The following is a 16,671-nucleotide window of genomic DNA, read 5'->3' on the forward strand; positions in this document are numbered from 1 at the left end:
ATTCCGTAGCAGTTTCTGTGACCATGGAATTGTAAAGCACTGAGGTCTCTGTCTACTTGAGTCAGAAGTTATCCACAGCCTGGGTGAGAAAAGTAGAAAAAAAATCCTTTAAACTTCAGTCCTGATGTCCCTTACCTGATGAGCACAAAAATATATAAAACTTTACAACATATTTAAATATGTTACTTTTTATATATTCACTTTTTCAGCTGCCTTTTATCGCCCTCCATTTTACTGGAGGAAATTAACACCAACGGTTGAGCAATTTTCCACTTTGTGAGATACTGACTGGTATTTCATGAGAACCCTTAAGGTCTTTTGTCCATTGTGAGTTAAACCAATCAGACTTTCACACAGTAAAACTGCAAAATAAAAGCAAAAAAAAAAAGCAAAATACTCCAGATGCTGGAAATCTGAAATATAAACAGAAAACGGTGGAAATACTCAGCAGGTCTGGCAGCATCTGTGAAGAGAGAAACATTGACCTGAAGCATTAACTTTGTTTTTCTCCACAGATGCTGGCAGATCTGCAGAGTACTTGCACATATACTACAAGAATTTGCAATTTTCCCAGCTGTAGCTATTGGAGAATTTTGAACCACCGTTTCCAGTAATACAGAGGACTGAAACATCTTTCAAAGTGGGAAGGTTCATCTGTTTCTTTTAATGTTAATACATTTCCCAAAGGCATGGGGTCCTGCTGGGTTAGGTTCCAGAGCACCAGTCACCCTATGGTATCTCAGCCAAATGGTCATTTTTCACAGACTGAATGCCATCATTATTCTCAAGAGTTCTATTCAGTAATCATTGCTGAGTGACTGAAAGCTAACATGCAGGTGCAGCAAGCAATTAGGAAGGCAAATGGTGTGTTGGCCTTTATTGCAAGAGGATTTAAGTACAGGAATAAAGACATCTTGCTGCAATTGTATAGAACCTAGGTAAGACCACACCTGGAGTACTGTGTGCAGTTTTGATCTCCTTACCTCAGGAAAGATATACTTGCCATAGAGGGAGTGCAGTGAAGGCTCACCAGACTGATCCCTGGGATGGCGGGATTGCCCTATAAGGAGAGACTGAGGAGACAGGGCCTGTATTCTCTAGAGTTTAAAAGAATAAGAGGTGATCTAATTGAAGCATACAAAATTCTTACAGGGCTCTACAGGGTAAATGCAGGAGGGATGTTTCCCCTGGCTGAGAAGTCTAGAACGGGGACACAGTCTCAAATAAGGCGCAGGCCATTTAGGACTGAGATGAGGAGGAATTTCTTCACTCAGAGGGTGATGAATCTTTGGCATTCTCTACCCCAGAAGGCTTTGGAGGCTCAGTCGTTGAGTATATTCAAGACAGCGATCGATAGATTTCTAGATATTGAAGATATAAAGGGATATGGGGATAGTGCGGGAAAATGGTGTTGAGGTAGATCAGCCATGACTAGTTGAATGGCGGAGCAAGCTCAAGGGGCTGAATGGCCTACTCATGCTTCTATTTCCTATGTTTCCTATGTATGTAGCACAGATTCAGCCTGTGACCCTGTAGCTGAACGGCCACCAACGCTTACTATCTATGCACATAATGAGCTCCATAGTAAGGGTTCTGTGACAGATGGGTGGGAAGCAAAACATTTCCCAACCTGAAACTGTATTAAGGCAGCTTGCAGAATCTTTACTAATTTACATAGATGGGAAAAGGTTTTTCTAATTGCTTCAGTCAAAGTTGTGTTTCAAATTTGACATTGAAAGTTTGTTAAGTCAAATATTTTCTGGTTTGACAAGTGATGCGGGTAATTTATATCTCATTTGTACAAGCTTAACAACTTAAGTCAGGTGCAATTCTCATGTACTGGGCCAATTTCTGGGACAGCAGCTTTGGCTCTCATTTTCCCAATACCTGTATACATGCACCACTTAGGGGGCAAGCACGCCATCTCTCTTATATCTCAAATACCTGTCCCCTACACCACTTTTGCACCAAAAAATAGAATTTCAGGCCCAGATATCTGCCTCCAGTGGGTGAATCTTGCATTCTCATTCTACCTGGCTATGTATTCTCAGCTTTAAAAAAGGTAAAGGAATAAAAGGCCACTCATTTCCACTTCCACGGAATAATTCCAATTCTCAAAGTATCTGTAAAATCTCACATTCTTACTTAATTGGTCATTTTACATCAGCGGTACTGGTTTTCTTTTAATTGTTCTTGAGCAACGTTGGCTAGGTAGTATTTAGTGCCCACTTCTTCTTGTCCTGAGGCCATTAAGAGTCAACCACATCATGTGGGATTGGAGTCATGAGCAGATTAGGTAGGGTGACAGATAGCTTCCCTGAAGGACATCAGTGAACCAATTGGATTTTTACAAAAATCCAGATGATTTAATGGTCTTTCTGTTTCTGGTCCACAAATGACAAAATTATTGAATTCAATTTATAGCTTGCCATGTTAGGATTGAACTCTCGACCAGAGTTGCTAGTCCAGTACCATAACCATTAGACTATCACACTGCTGTTTCATAATAATAGGGATGTTTATGCTATATTATGTCCTACGCTGCCAAATCATTCTATTGTATAACACAGTGTGTCCTCTGACTTAGCATAAGAAATTCCACAGGAGATCTATCAGTATTATATTAAAAATCTTGCATCAGTTTCACACTATATTACTCTCATACGTTATCCATAATGCTTCAGCATATCCTCTGATTCACTGTGAATAAGAGCATGGGGCACAGCAGTAAACTAAATGATATAACTTTAAAGAAGGTACAATAGCAGACTTATACAAATAAGAACATAAGAAATAGGAGCAGGAGTAGGACCATACAGCCCCTCAAGCCTGCTCCACCAATCAATACAGCCATGGTTGATGTTTGTAGGTGGTAGGATAAGTTGAATAAGCTGTTAAAAAAAGCATAAAGGATACTTAGCTTTGGAAACAGAAGGATGGGAAGGCTTTGGAGAAGGTGCAGAGGAGATTTACAAAAATGATGTCAGGGATGAGGGACTTTAGTTATGTTGAGAAACTAGAGGAGATGGGATTATTCCGCTCGCAGCAGAGAAGATTAAGGGGAGATTTAATAGAGGTTTTCAAAATTATGAGGGGGTTTTAATATAGTAAATAAGGAGAAACTGTGTCTACTAGCAGGTGGATTAGTAACCAGATGACACAGACTTAATAAGATCATTGCCAAAAAAGAACCAGAGGAGAGATGAGAAATATGTTATGATCTGGAATGCAATACCTGAAAGGGTGGTAGAAGCAGATTCAATACTATCTTTCAAATGGAATTTGATATATAACTGAAAAATTAAAAACACAGCATTGTTATGGGGAAAAAGGGGAGCGGGACTAATTGGACAACTGTTTCAAAGAGCCGACATGCATGATGGAGTAAATGGTCTCCAGTGGCAAATTAACGTCTAGGATACGAATTCTCTACTGCCTATTACCCCATTAATCTATCACCACTGCTGTATTGACTTAATAATTCGTTGATATGCTCTGCTCCATAAATAATTTATTGGTTTGCTGCTATGCCTGCAATTCTATTCATTACTGGTGCTGCTGTTCCATTAATTTATTGATTTGTTGGCATGTCTGTTGTACTACGAATTTAAGGTGCTCACTTTGAGGAGAATAAAGGGATATGAGAATAAGCAGGCACATGGGATTAGGACTAATACTCATGTGGAGAATAAATACCAACACAAACTGGTTGGGGTGAATGGCCTGTTAACATATTGCAGTTTTTATGCAATTCTCCATTCATTTATTAAATCATTGGTGTTTGCTGCTTCATTAATCTATTGGTGTGCTCACTAATCAATTAATTTATTAAAAAACTGTGTTTGCATCTTTATTACTTCATTGGGGTGTGCACTACTCCATTATTTCATTAATTCACGGTTGCCCAATGCTCCTTTCATTCACTGGTACGGTGGTGTAATGGGTATACTACTGAACTAATGATGCAAAGAACATGAGTTCAAATCCTATCATCGGAATTTGAGAATTTGAATTCAGTTTAAATTCTTTGGCCTCCTTGTCTCGAGAGACAATGGGGAAAGCGCCTGGAGGTGGTCAGTGGTTTGTGCAGCAGCGCCTGGAGTGGCTATAAAGGCCAATTCTAGAGTGACAGACTCTTCCACAGGTACAGCAGATAAAATTGGTTGTCGGGGCTGTTACACAGTTGGCTCTCTCCTTGCGTTTCTGTCTTTTTTCCTGCCGACTGCTAAGTCTCTTCAACTCGCCACGCTCTAGCCCCGCCAGCACTGGCGATCGCTGGCAACTGACTCCCACGACTTGTGATCAATGTCACAGGACTTCATGTCACGTTTGCAGACGTCTTTAAAGCGGAGCCATGGACGGCCAATGGGTCTGGTACTAGTGATGAGCTCGCTGTACAATGTGTCCTTGGGGATCCTGCCATCTTCCCTGCGGCTCACATGGCCAAGCCATCTCAGACGCCGCTGGCTTAGCAGGGTGTATATGCTGGGGATGTTGGCCACCTCGAGGACTTCTGTGTTGGAGATACGGTCCTGCCACCTGATGCCAAGGATTCTCCGGAGGCAGTGAAGATGGAATGAATTGAGACGTTGCTCTTGGCTGACATACGTTGTCCAGGCCTTGCTGCCGTAGAGCAAGGTGCTGAGGACACAGGCTTGATACACTTGGACTTTTGTGTTCTGTGTCAGTGCGCCATTTTACCACACTCTCTTGGCCAGTCTGGACATAGCAGAGGAAGCCTTCCCCATGCGCTTGTTTAATTCTGCATCGAGAGACAGGTTACTGGTGATAGTTGAGCCTAGGTAGGTGAACTCTTGAACCACTTCCAGAATGTGGTCGCCGATATTGATAGATGGGGCATTTCTGACGTCCTGTCCCATGACGTTCATTTTCTTGAGACTGATGGTTAGGCCAAATTCATTGCAGGCAGCTGCAAACCTGTCGATGAGTCTCTGCAGACACTCTTCAGTGTGAGATGTTAATGCAGCATCGTCAGCAAAGAGGAGTTCCCTGATGAGGACTTTCCGTACTTTGGTCTTTGCTTGTAGACGGGCAAGGTTGAACAACCTGCCACCTGATCTTGTGTGGAGGAAAATTCCTTCTTCTGAGGACTTGAATGCATGTGAGAGCAGCAGGGAGAAGAAGATCCCAAACAGTGTAGGTGCGAGAACACAGCCCTGTTTCACGCCACTCAGGATTCGAAAGGGGTCTGATGAGGCGCCGCTATGCTGAATTGTGCCTTTCATATTGTCATGGAATGAGGTGATGATACTTAGTAGCTTTGGTGGGCATCCAATCTTTTCTAGTAGTCTGAAGAGACCACTTCTGCTGATGAGGTCAAAGGCTTTGGTGAGATCAATGAAAGCAACGTAGAGGGGCATCTGTTGTTCACGGCATTTCTCCTGTAGCTGGCGAAGGGAGAACAGCATGTCAATGGTGGATCTCTCTGCTCGAAAGCCACACTGTGCCTCAGGATAGACACGCTCAGCCAGCTTCTGGAGCCTGTTTAAAACGAATCGAGCAAAGACTTTCCCCACTATGCTGAGCAGGGAGATTCCAGGGTAGTTGTTGCAGTCACCATGGTCAACCTTGTTCTTAAAGAGGGTGATGATATTGGCATCGCGCATGTCCTGTGGTACTGCTCCCTCATCTCAGCCCAGGCAAAGCAGTTCGTGCAGAGCTGAAAGTATAGCAGGCTTGGCACTCTTGATTATTTCAGGGGTAATGCCGTCCTTCCCAGGGGCTTTTCCGCTGGCTAGAGAATCAATGGCATACACTGAGTTCCGATTTTGTTGGCTGTATGTCCAGCTCATCCATGACTGGCAGAGACAGGGTTGCATTGAGGGCGGTCTCAGTGACAACATTTTCCCTGGAGTTCTCGGTAGTGTTCCACCCAGCAGTCCATTTGCTTGCGTTGGTCAGTGATTGTGTCCCCTGATTTAGATTTGAGGGGGGCAATCTTCTTGACGTTTGGCCCAAAAGCTCTCTCAATGCCATCATACATCCCTCTGATATTTCCTGTGTCAGAGGCCAGCTGAATATGACTGCATAGGTGTTGCCAGTAGTCATTTGCGCAGCGCCTGGCTGTTCTTTGTGCAGTGCTTCTGGCAGCTTTAAGTGCTACGGATGTTAACTTGCTGGGGGCTTTCTTGTAGTTCAGCAGTGCAATGCGCTTAGCAGCTATGACAGGTTCCAGCTCTTCAATGTGAGATTGAAACCAGTCTGCATTCACACAATTGCCATAGGTGGTCATTGCTGAGTCATAGATGGTGTCTCTGATGTGGGCCCACTTGGTCCCTGCATACCCTGTGGGAGTCTTTTGGAGGGCTTTTTCAAGTGAATTTAGAAACTTGCGTAACAGCTGTGGATGAGAAATTCTGCTAGTGTTGATGCGCGGGCGGCCCTTCTGCTTGGAGTGATGGAGCTTCTTTGGTTTGAGGCTAACCTTGCTGCACACCAGGGAGTGGTCGGTGTCGCAGTCTGTACTGTGGAAGCTGCGTGTGATTTGAACACTGTTTAAAGAGGCACGCCTTGTGACGATGAGTTCCAGCTGGTGCCAACGACGTGATCTTGGGTGCCTCCAAGAAACTTGGTGACAGGGTTTAGTGTGAAAGAATGAGTTGATGATGCAGACGTAATGATAGGTACACAACTCAAGCAGTCTCTGTCCATTCTCATTCATCCTTCCAATGTCATAGCGCCCAAGGCAGGAAGGCCCCAACCCTGGCATTAAAGTCCCCCAGCAGGAATAGGTGTTCGGTGTTGGGGATGCTACTAATGATATTATGGAGTTCCTCATAGAACTGGTCTTTAGCTTCAGGTGGGGAGCAGAGTATTGGAGCATAGATGCTGAGTAGGTGTACTAGACCAGAGGCGGTGAACAGTCGGATGGACAGTATGCGTTCCGAGCCATTTGAGGGTGGCTCTATCATGCTGAGCAAGGAGTTTCTGATGGCAAAGCCCACTCCGTGCTGTCTTGGTTCTTCAGGATCCCTACCCTGCCAGAAGAAGGTGTAGTCTTGCTCTCTTAGAGATCCGCTCGCAGGGAGGCATGTCTCCTGAAGTGCTGCAATGTCCACATTGAGTCTACTGAGCTCGTTGTTGATGATGGCGGTCTTCCGAGAATCGGTGATTTGTGTAAAGTCTTCCGACAGGCCAGGACACATAGTTCTGACGTCCCAGCTTGCAAAACGAAGGGCTGGTACCTTCTTTCTTTTTTTGGTCGTGCTGTTTGGTGCGGTGTTACAGTCCACTTGTCAGGCAATGACCCTGAGCTCCAAGCACCCATTGAAGCAGGTGGACTGTGGCGGGACAGAACCTTACTGACCGGGGGCTGCCCGGTTTGAGGCGGGCGGTAGCGGTCCAGTGAGATGCGATGACCTCTCCCACCGACAAAAGCAACCCGTGGCGCCCAATCTCTATGCCAATTGAGCTGGACTTATAACCCATAACTGCTGCCTTCCGTGTTGATTTGGTCGCTGTGAGGCGACTATGGAGTGACCTCTCCATGGCACATGTCTGGGCGGTTGTATGGAGGTTGTGAGTTGCCCAAGCGTAAAAACCCCCCTCTCGGCCTTCCTGGTGGGGTCCAAAGGAGTGCAGAGCATAACGTTTGGCACCAGTATGGCTGCAGGAACTACCGGAAACATGCCAAAGGTGACACATGACCGCCTTCGGGGTTCCGCTCCGGATTTTCTGTTGGGGTTTACTCCCAGTTTAAATAACCCGGAAATAAAAGGTCCAAGTGACCATGAAGCTGTTGGATTGTAATAAAAATCCATTTGTTCAGTAATCTCCTTTACAGGATGAAACCTGCCATCCTTTCTCTGGCCTATATGTGGATGCAATCGCACACCAATGTAGTTGACTCTTAAGTGCCCTCTAAAGTGACCTAGCAAAACCAATCAGTTTTATCAAACTGCTACCAGAAGGTGGCCCACCTTCTCAGAACTAGAGATGGGCAGAAAATACCAGCCCTACCAGTGATGCCCACAAGTTGCTGGTATTTGCTTAACTGTGCTGCAGTATTCCTTGTTATCATTCAGTCATGATGCATAATTTTTAATTTGAATTCTGAGAGTTGCATTTTCCTATTGTTATTGTACAATAAAAAATAATAACATCTTATTGCAATTGACGTTCTCCCCTTTAATCTGTTAATTTTTAATCTACATGTTATATTAGTTTCCATAGAATATTCACTGCTGGACTGGAAACCAAATATAACCAAGATACAATATATAAAATATAACCTTCCAGAATGATCAAATCATCATAAATGCCAACTTGCACCACATATTTTGGAGCAGGTTCAAGGTCAAACCAATAGCAGATACAGCTTCCTCTCCCCACCCATCCAACTGACAGCCAGTATAATAACCAGATAGTGTTATAGGCAACATGCATTTCAGTAAACAGGACTTTAAACATGTTTTTGTTTAATATTACAATTCTAACTGCTTAAAATGCTGGTGAATGCAGCACATACCACTGTTAATATTCGTTGGTGTCATCTTCTTCCCAGAAGGTTGACTGCCATGGATCTCCACCTCTGTCTGTCCTGTGTTGTCCTTACACATTCTGCATAGGTCAACTGCATCCAGTCCATTATATCCATCTTCCATTTTCTTCTCTACTTCCCTCTCCTCCATGTTCTGTCTTTTCTTTCAATAATTGTCGTTGTCTACCTTCTGCTCTAATGATGTGACCAAATTGTTGTATCTTTCTCTCTTTGATGTTATGCACTAATTTCTTCTTTTCTCCAGCCATTTCCAGCACTTCCTCATTAGTCCACATCTCGAATGCATTCAGCCTAATAGTCTCTTTGTTTGTTTCTCATGTCTCTGAGGTATATAGCATAGATGACAAAATGTAGCATCTCAGCATTCTTTTCCGAAGATTCAGGGTCAGTTTCTTTGATGTTAACAAGTCCTTCATTCTGACAAAGCTGGTCTTGGCTATCTCAATGCTCCTTCGGATCTCACAATCACATCTCCCATCATCTGTGATAAGCTGCCCAAGATAAGATTCAGGGTCAGTTTCTTTGATGTTAACAAGTCCTTCATTCTGACAAAGCTGGTCTTGGCTATCTCAATGCTCCTTCGGATCTCACAATCACATCTCCCATCATCTGTGATAAGCTGCCCAAGATATGTAAACCTTTTCACTTGTTCCAGGACTTGTCCATCTACTTCAATTTTCACTTAGGTCCCTGCTTGGTTGTCATGGTTTTTGCTGTTAATAGTAACTGCTTATTTTAATAGGTAAGCAGGCAAAACGAGATGTAGAGTTTCAGGCAGGAGAGAGAAGCAGACAACAGAGTGGGGACAGCAGTTGGTGACATATTTGGGGCTGATTTTAGTGTCCCATCTGGGCTTATTTTCAGCTATAGACTGTGCATACTGGGCCACAAAATGAGGGTGCCAGATTCCTACTAATTATCAGCCCCAAATCATTTTCCAGTCTGGAAAGTCCCATCCAAAGCACAAAGTAGTTTCATTAAGATATACTGTAGAGTGTGAGGTAATTGTGACCAGCAGGCATACTGGATAGCAAATGTGCAACATAGCCAGGAAAACTGGCAGGAAAGAGACCTAGGGCAGATCGTCAGGTGGAAAGGCCTTTAAAAGAACCACAAATTTGAGAGATAAATGTTTTAGGCCTTATCAGCTGTGACTTAGTTGATAGCACTCTCGCCTGACTCAGAAGATTACCGAAGAAGGGTCACTGACCCGAAACGTTAACTCTGCTTCTCTTTCCACAGATGCTGCCAGACCTGCTGAGTGAATCCAGCATTTCTTGTTTTTGTTTCAGATTTCCAGCATCCGCAGTATTTTGCTTTTATATCAGAAGATTCCGCGTTCAATGTCCACTCCAGGACTTGAGCACAAAAATCAAGGCAGATATTCCAGTGCAGTACTGAGGGAGTGCTGCACTGACTGAGGTGACGTCTTTCGGATGAGATGTTAAACCGAGGCCCCCATCTGCTCTCTCAGATGAATATAAAAGATGCCATGGCACTATGTGCAGTTAAGAAGGCATATGGAAACCTTTCCTTTATTAGCCGAGGTATACAAGCAGGCAGGCTTTGTTGGAACTGTATAAATCATTGGCTAGGCCACAACTTGAGTACTGTGTGCAGTTCTGGTCACCTCATTACAGAAAGGATGTAATTGCACTGGAGAGGGTACAGAGAAGACTTACGAGGATGTTGCCGGGATTGGAAAAATGCAGCTATGAGGAAAGATTGGATAGGCTTGGGTTGTTCTTGAAACAGAGAAAGCTGAGGGGAGATTTGATTGAAATGTATAAAATTGTGAGGGGCCTGGATAGGGTGGAGGTGAAGGGCCTATTTACCTTAGCAGAGAGAGCAGTGACTAGGGGGCACAGATTTAAAGTGATTGGTAGAAAGATTAGAGGGGAGATGAGGAAAAAAAAATTTCACCCAAAGGGAGGTGGGGGTCTGGAACTCACTGCCTGAAAAGGTAGTAGAGGCAGAAACACTCAACCCCTTTAAAAGATGTCTGGATATGCACCTCAAGCGCCGTAAACTGCAGGGCTACGGACCAAATGCTGGAAAGTGGGATTAGACTCAGTGGCTCGTTTTTCAGCCAGCCAACACGATGGGCCAAGTGGCTTCTTTCTGTGCCGTAAACTTTCTGTGATTCTGTTCTATGTTTCTATTTCAAAGGAGGAGGAGGGGAATTATTGCCGGTGTCCTGGCCAATATAGATCACTCAATCAACATCACACAAATATAACCAGATTATCTGGTCGGTAGTACATTGCTGTTTGTGGGAGCTTGCTTTGTGCAAATTGGCTGCCGTGTTTCTACATTACATCAGTGACTATACTTCAAAAGTACTGCATTGGCTGTAAAGTGCTTCGAGACCTTCCATGGTCATGAAAGGCACTATATAAATGCAAGTCTTTCTTTCTGGACCTTTTGTGTTAATATATTCGGCTGGCACAGAAGCTTTCATTTTGATCCTAACGCTCTTTACTGGCACGAATGGATTTTGCCAATGACACAAGCTGCACCACTGAAAGAAAAGGAAGACCTGAAAATGGATGCAACGCAGGTCAGATTATCTGAGAGGTGCCTCTTCCCCTTCCTTACACACACTCCTGCATCTAATTTGGCAAAGACAATGCTTGCAGTAAGCCCTTTTCCAAAAGGAGGTTGTGCCAATAGATACCTGTGACATTACTACAAGATGTAAATGCCTGACTGACTAAGCTGTACAACTCTTCAATCCAATGAGAGCACGTAATACTTTACATGGTACTACACTGCATAGGTCATAGGGTGTGGGGGAAAGAGAGGGAGAGGCGGGGGGGGGAAAGAGAGGGAGAGGCGGGGGGGGGAAAGAGAGGGAGAGGCGGGGGGGGGGAAAGAGAGGGAGAGGCGGGGGGGGGGGAAGAGAGGGAGAGGCGGGGGGGGGGAAAGAGAGGGAGAGGCGGGGGGGGGGAAAGAGAGGGAGAGGCGGGGGGGGGGAAAGAGAGGGAGAGGCGGGGGGGGGGAAAGAGAGGGAGAGGCGGGGGGGGGGAAAGAGAGGGAGAGGCGGGGGGGGGGAAAGAGAGGGAGAGGCGGGGGGGGAAAGAGAGGGAGAGGCGGGGGGGGAAAGAGAGGGAGAGGCGGGGGGGGAAAGAGAGGGAGAGGCGGGGGGGGAAAGAGAGGGAGAGGCGGGGGGGGAAAGAGAGGGAGAGGCGGGGGGGGAAAGAGAGGGAGAGGCGGGGGGGGGAAAGAGAGGGAGAGGCGGGGGGGGGAAAGAGAGGGAGAGGCGGGGGGGGGAAAGAGAGGGAGAGGCGGGGGGGGAAAGAGAGGGAGAGGCGGGGGGGGAAAGAGAGGGAGAGGCGGGGGGGGAAAGAGAGGGAGAGGCGGGGGGGGAAAGAGAGGGAGAGGCGGGGGGGGAAAGAGAGGGAGAGGCGGGGGGGGAAAGAGAGGGAGAGGCGGGGGGGGAAAGAGAGGGAGAGGCGGGGGGGGAAAGAGAGGGAGAGGCGGGGGGGGAAAGAGAGGGAGAGGCGGGGGGGGAAAGAGAGGGAGAGGCGGGGGGGGAAAGAGAGGGAGAGGCGGGGGGGGAAAGAGAGGGAGAGGCGGGGGGGGAAAGAGAGGGAGAGGCGGGGGGGGAAAGAGAGGGAGAGGCGGGGGGGGAAAGAGAGGGAGAGGCGGGGGGGGAAAGAGAGGGAGAGGCGGGGGGGGAAAGAGAGGGAGAGGCGGGGGGGGAAAGAGAGGGAGAGGCGGGGGGGGAAAGAGAGGGAGAGGCGGGGGGGGAAAGAGAGGGAGAGGCGGGGGGGGAAAGAGAGGGAGAGGCGGGGGGGGAAAGAGAGGGAGAGGCGGGGGGGGAAAGAGAGGGAGAGGCGGGGGGGGAAAGAGAGGGAGAGGCGGGGGGGGAAAGAGAGGGAGAGGCGGGGGGGGAAAGAGAGGGAGAGGCGGGGGGGGAAAGAGAGGGAGAGGCGGGGGGGGAAAGAGAGGGAGAGGCGGGGGGGGAAAGAGAGGGAGAGGCGGGGGGGGAAAGAGAGGGAGAGGCGGGGGGGGAAAGAGAGGGAGAGGCGGGGGGGGAAAGAGAGGGAGAGGCGGGGGGGGAAAGAGAGGGAGAGGCGGGGGGGGAAAGAGAGGGAGAGGCGGGGGGGGAAAGAGAGGGAGAGGCGGGGGGGGAAAGAGAGGGAGAGGCGGGGGGGGAAAGAGAGGGAGAGGCGGGGGGGGAAAGAGAGGGAGAGGCGGGGGGGGAAAGAGAGGGAGAGGCGGGGGGGGAAAGAGAGGGAGAGGCGGGGGGGGAAAGAGAGGGAGAGGCGGGGGGGGAAAGAGAGGGAGAGGCGGGGGGGGAAAGAGAGGGAGAGGCGGGGGGGGAAAGAGAGGGAGAGGCGGGGGGGGAAAGAGAGGGAGAGGCGGGGGGGGAAAGAGAGGGAGAGGCGGGGGGGGAAAGAGAGGGAGAGGCGGGGGGGGAAAGAGAGGGAGAGGCGGGGGGGGAAAGAGAGGGAGAGGCGGGGGGGGAAAGAGAGGGAGAGGCGGGGGGGGAAAGAGAGGGAGAGGCGGGGGGGGAAAGAGAGGGAGAGGCGGGGGGGGAAAGAGAGGGAGAGGCGGGGGGGGAAAGAGAGGGAGAGGCGGGGGGGGAAAGAGAGGGAGAGGCGGGGGGGGAAAGAGAGGGAGAGGCGGGGGGGGGGAAAGAGAGGGAGAGGCGGGGGGGGGGAAAGAGAGGGAGAGGCGGGGGGGAAGAGAAGGAGAGGCGGGGGGGAAGAGAAGGAGAGGCGGGGGGGGAAGAGGAGAGGCGGGGGGGGAAGAGGAGAGGCGGGGGGGGAAGAGGAGAGGCGGGGGGGGGAAGAGGAGAGGCGGGGGGGGAAGAGGAGAGGCGGGGGGGGAAGAGGAGAGGCGGGGGGGGAAGAGGAGAGGCGGGGGGGAAGAGAAGGAGAGGCGGGGGGGGGAAGAGAAGGAGAGGCGGGGGGGGAAGAGAAGGAGAGGCGGGGGGGAGAAGAGAAGGAGAGGCGGGGGGGGGGAAGAGAAGGAGAGGCGGGGGGGGGGAAGAGAAGGAGAGGCGGGGGGGGGGGGAAGAGAAGGAGAGGCGGGGGGGGGGGAAGAGAAGGAGAGGCGGGGGGGGGGGAAGAGAAGGAGAGGCGGGGGGGGGGGGGGAAGAGAAGGAGAGGCGGGGGGGGGGGGGTGGTGGTGGGAAAGAGAGGGAGAGGCGGGGGGGGGAAGAGAGGGAGAGGCAGGGAGGAGAGTGGGAGACCGGCGTGAGGGGTTGAGTGAGAGACCAGGGTGGGGTGGGGTGAGTGGGAGGGTGGGGTGGGGAGAGTGGGAGACCGGGACGGGGGAGGGGAGGAGAGTGGGAGGTACGGCCGCGGGTTGGGGGGACCTGACTGGCTAATTTTGCCATCATTCTCTGAGCCCGCGGCTCACATTCCAGCGCGGTGAGGTAGCCGCGCCCAAGTAGTAAACAAGGTCAGGCCGCCTGGGGGCGGGGCGAAAAGGCAGCCGAGCCTTTTCCAGAAAGGTCACCCGCCGGATGATGCACCTTTGCTGAGAAGGCGGAGACGAAACTGCGGGAAAGCCTCCTTAAAGCGGAGTCGCGCTGACGTAATCGGGATAAAGTTAGGCCTGAATGTCGCAGCTGGAATTAAAGCTGCAGGAGTGAGAGAGAGAAAGAGAGGGGAGGGATTGGATCCTATCCCCGGGTCCAGGGTGCTGTAGGAGCCGGTGATGACAGCGACTATTTTTAACCGCCAGCATCATCCGCCATCGGCCCCGGCAGCTGATATAAAAGGGCGGCCCACCGCTGCGACATGCATCTCTACAGCAGCGTGTTGACGCACTACCCCGGGGCCGCCTTCAAAGTTTCCATCCCCGTGGCGGAGAAAGCGTCTGTCGAGGGCTCGACTGTCGGAATAAAGACTGAGCCCACCTGTTCCGCCGCCGCTATGCCCGCCTTCTCGTCGTGTGATCTGCTCCCGCCAGGCCTGGGCTCGGGCCCACACCTCTACACCTCCACCGCCAGGATCCCCCTGCGGCCGCTGGAGAGGATTGTGCCGATCCAGATGCTGAGCGAGAGAGCGCAGGCCGAGCATTCGGCCCAGGCCCCTGGCCAGGGCGTTTGGCTGGAGGACATGCTGACGGAAGGATCCCGGAAAGTTCTGGTAAACACCGAGGAACTGATCCAGGACGGGAAATCGGGCGATGGGCAGTCCGGGAGTGAGCCCGGCCTGATGGGCCACCAGCCAAACCTGGCCTTCCGACCCAGCTCGGAAGGGGCTGAAACTCCCTTCCACCCGTCGGACTGTGACGGCATCGAGCGAGGACACCAGGACTGGGCCGGGACGGGGCAGCGAGCCCCGGAGGCGGCTGAACTCGAGAGCAGCAGCGCCTGGGATCCTGATGGTGGCTACAGGACCGTGGACCTGGTGGTGGAGAACAAGGCGGATAAAAACGACAAGTTTGCACGTTACCTGGCGGAAGTGGAAAAGCAGAATAGTTACCTGAGGGAGCGACAGAAATACAGGTTTCACATTATTCCAGACGGCAACTGTTTGTATAGGGCCGTGAGTAAAGCAGTGTATGGCGACCAGAGCATGCACAAGGAACTGAGGGAGGAAACGGTCCATCACATCGCAGATCACCTGGACGAGTTTAACCCCATCATCGAAGGGGATATTGGGGAGTTTTTGATCAATGCTGCTCAGGATGGGGCTTGGGCTGGTTATCCAGAGCTACTGACTATGAGTCAGATGCTGAACATTAATATATACTTGACCACCGGAGGTAGTCTGGAAAGTCCAACTGTTTCCACCATGGTGCATTGCCTTGGCCCAGAAGATCAATCAAAATCCAGCATATGGTTAAGTTGGCTGAGCAATGGACATTACGATGCTGTGTTTGATCAGTCTCTACCCAACCCAGAGTACGAGACCTGGTGCACACAGACACATGTTCAGCGGAAACGAGACGAGGAGCTGGCTAAGTCCATGGCAGCATCTCTTTCAAAAATGTATATTGAGCAAAATGGTTGCTTTTAAGTCATTTTTCCACACTACGATGTTTGAAAGGACTTGAGGTTCTCTGCACCCGCTGATGAAACTGATATGAGCAAGACGAGCAGCGTGAAGCAGAAATGTTAAGATTGTTAATATGGTTTTTATTTATATTTATATGCTTAAACATTCTGATCGGGCTAACGGCACTTTAAATGGGTCATGAAATCAACTGTATAAGTAACGCCTTAATTCAACGTGAATTCCTGGATGTTTTATCAAATGAACTCAAACGAATGAAGGTTGTGGCGCACCTGAATTTTTAATCGGGTTTATTGGAGTTAAGAGACCATAGGATTGAATGGGACATCACTGTCTCATTAGACATGTTTTTTTTATCTTAAATTTCTGATGTTTGGAAAACAACTGATGTTTAGTCTCTGCTTTGGAGAGATTTTTTTCTCGAGAACACTTTTTAGACTGTTTATATTGCATTTTTGTGCAATTGCTGGTTTGTCACTGTAATACCTCCTTCGTTACGTTCTCATATTTGGTATTCTGGCAGGTGGCTAGTTGCCACTAAATTGCCACCTTGATTTTATAATTGGATAGAAGTTTAAAATCTTTAAAGTTTAGCTACAATTACTAATTTTGTTACTGTCTATTACCTGCCATCTCACTGATGCTGACTTTTATACGCTGTCCAAGATGTATTGAAGTTTTAACTTCCTAAAGTAGTTTGCAGGGTCGAACTTGTAAACAGTTTGCAATTACTGTATTTGTATTGATTATATAAAAAAAAATTAATCAAAGTGGAATGAATAAAAGTTGTGTAACATTTCTCAAGCTTGAGACTAAATATTTGTTGTACAGAAACAAGAGCTTTTGCTATGAGACCCAGCATACATAGAAAGTAGGAGCAGGAGTAGGCCATTCGGTCCTTGGAGCCTGCTTTGCCATTCATTATGATCATGGCTGATCATTCAGCTCGGTAACCTTTTCCTGCTTTCGCCCCATATCCAGTATAGATTCATGAACTTTGAGGAAGAATATGAATGAAAAGCCATGAACTATGAGAGTTGAAGCTGCTAATTAAACTGCAAATATGAAGAATAGTAAAAGTTTGAAAAGAGTGCAGGATTCAAACCAAAAGAAGCAATATAATTATGTAATGTTGATGCAGGATTAAATATTGTGTTGTGTTCTGCTTTG

General features: G+C 48.8%; 1 protein-coding gene across 1 annotated transcript; it reads left to right on the forward strand.

Moving 5' to 3' along the window:
- Nucleotides 1-13,944: 13,944 nt before the first annotated feature.
- Nucleotides 13,945-16,300, forward strand: LOC137348442 (OTU domain-containing protein 1). Its single transcript, XM_068013753.1, has one exon. It carries the CDS (start codon nucleotides 14,278-14,280, stop codon nucleotides 15,502-15,504), a length of 1,227 nt encoding a protein of 408 aa, XP_067869854.1. The 5' UTR covers nucleotides 13,945-14,277; the 3' UTR covers nucleotides 15,505-16,300.
- The last annotated feature ends 371 nt before the right edge of the window (nucleotides 16,301-16,671 follow it).

This window comes from Heterodontus francisci, chromosome 2, assembly GCF_036365525.1.
Source record: "Heterodontus francisci isolate sHetFra1 chromosome 2, sHetFra1.hap1, whole genome shotgun sequence".
Lineage (NCBI taxonomy): Eukaryota > Metazoa > Chordata > Chondrichthyes > Heterodontiformes > Heterodontidae > Heterodontus > Heterodontus francisci.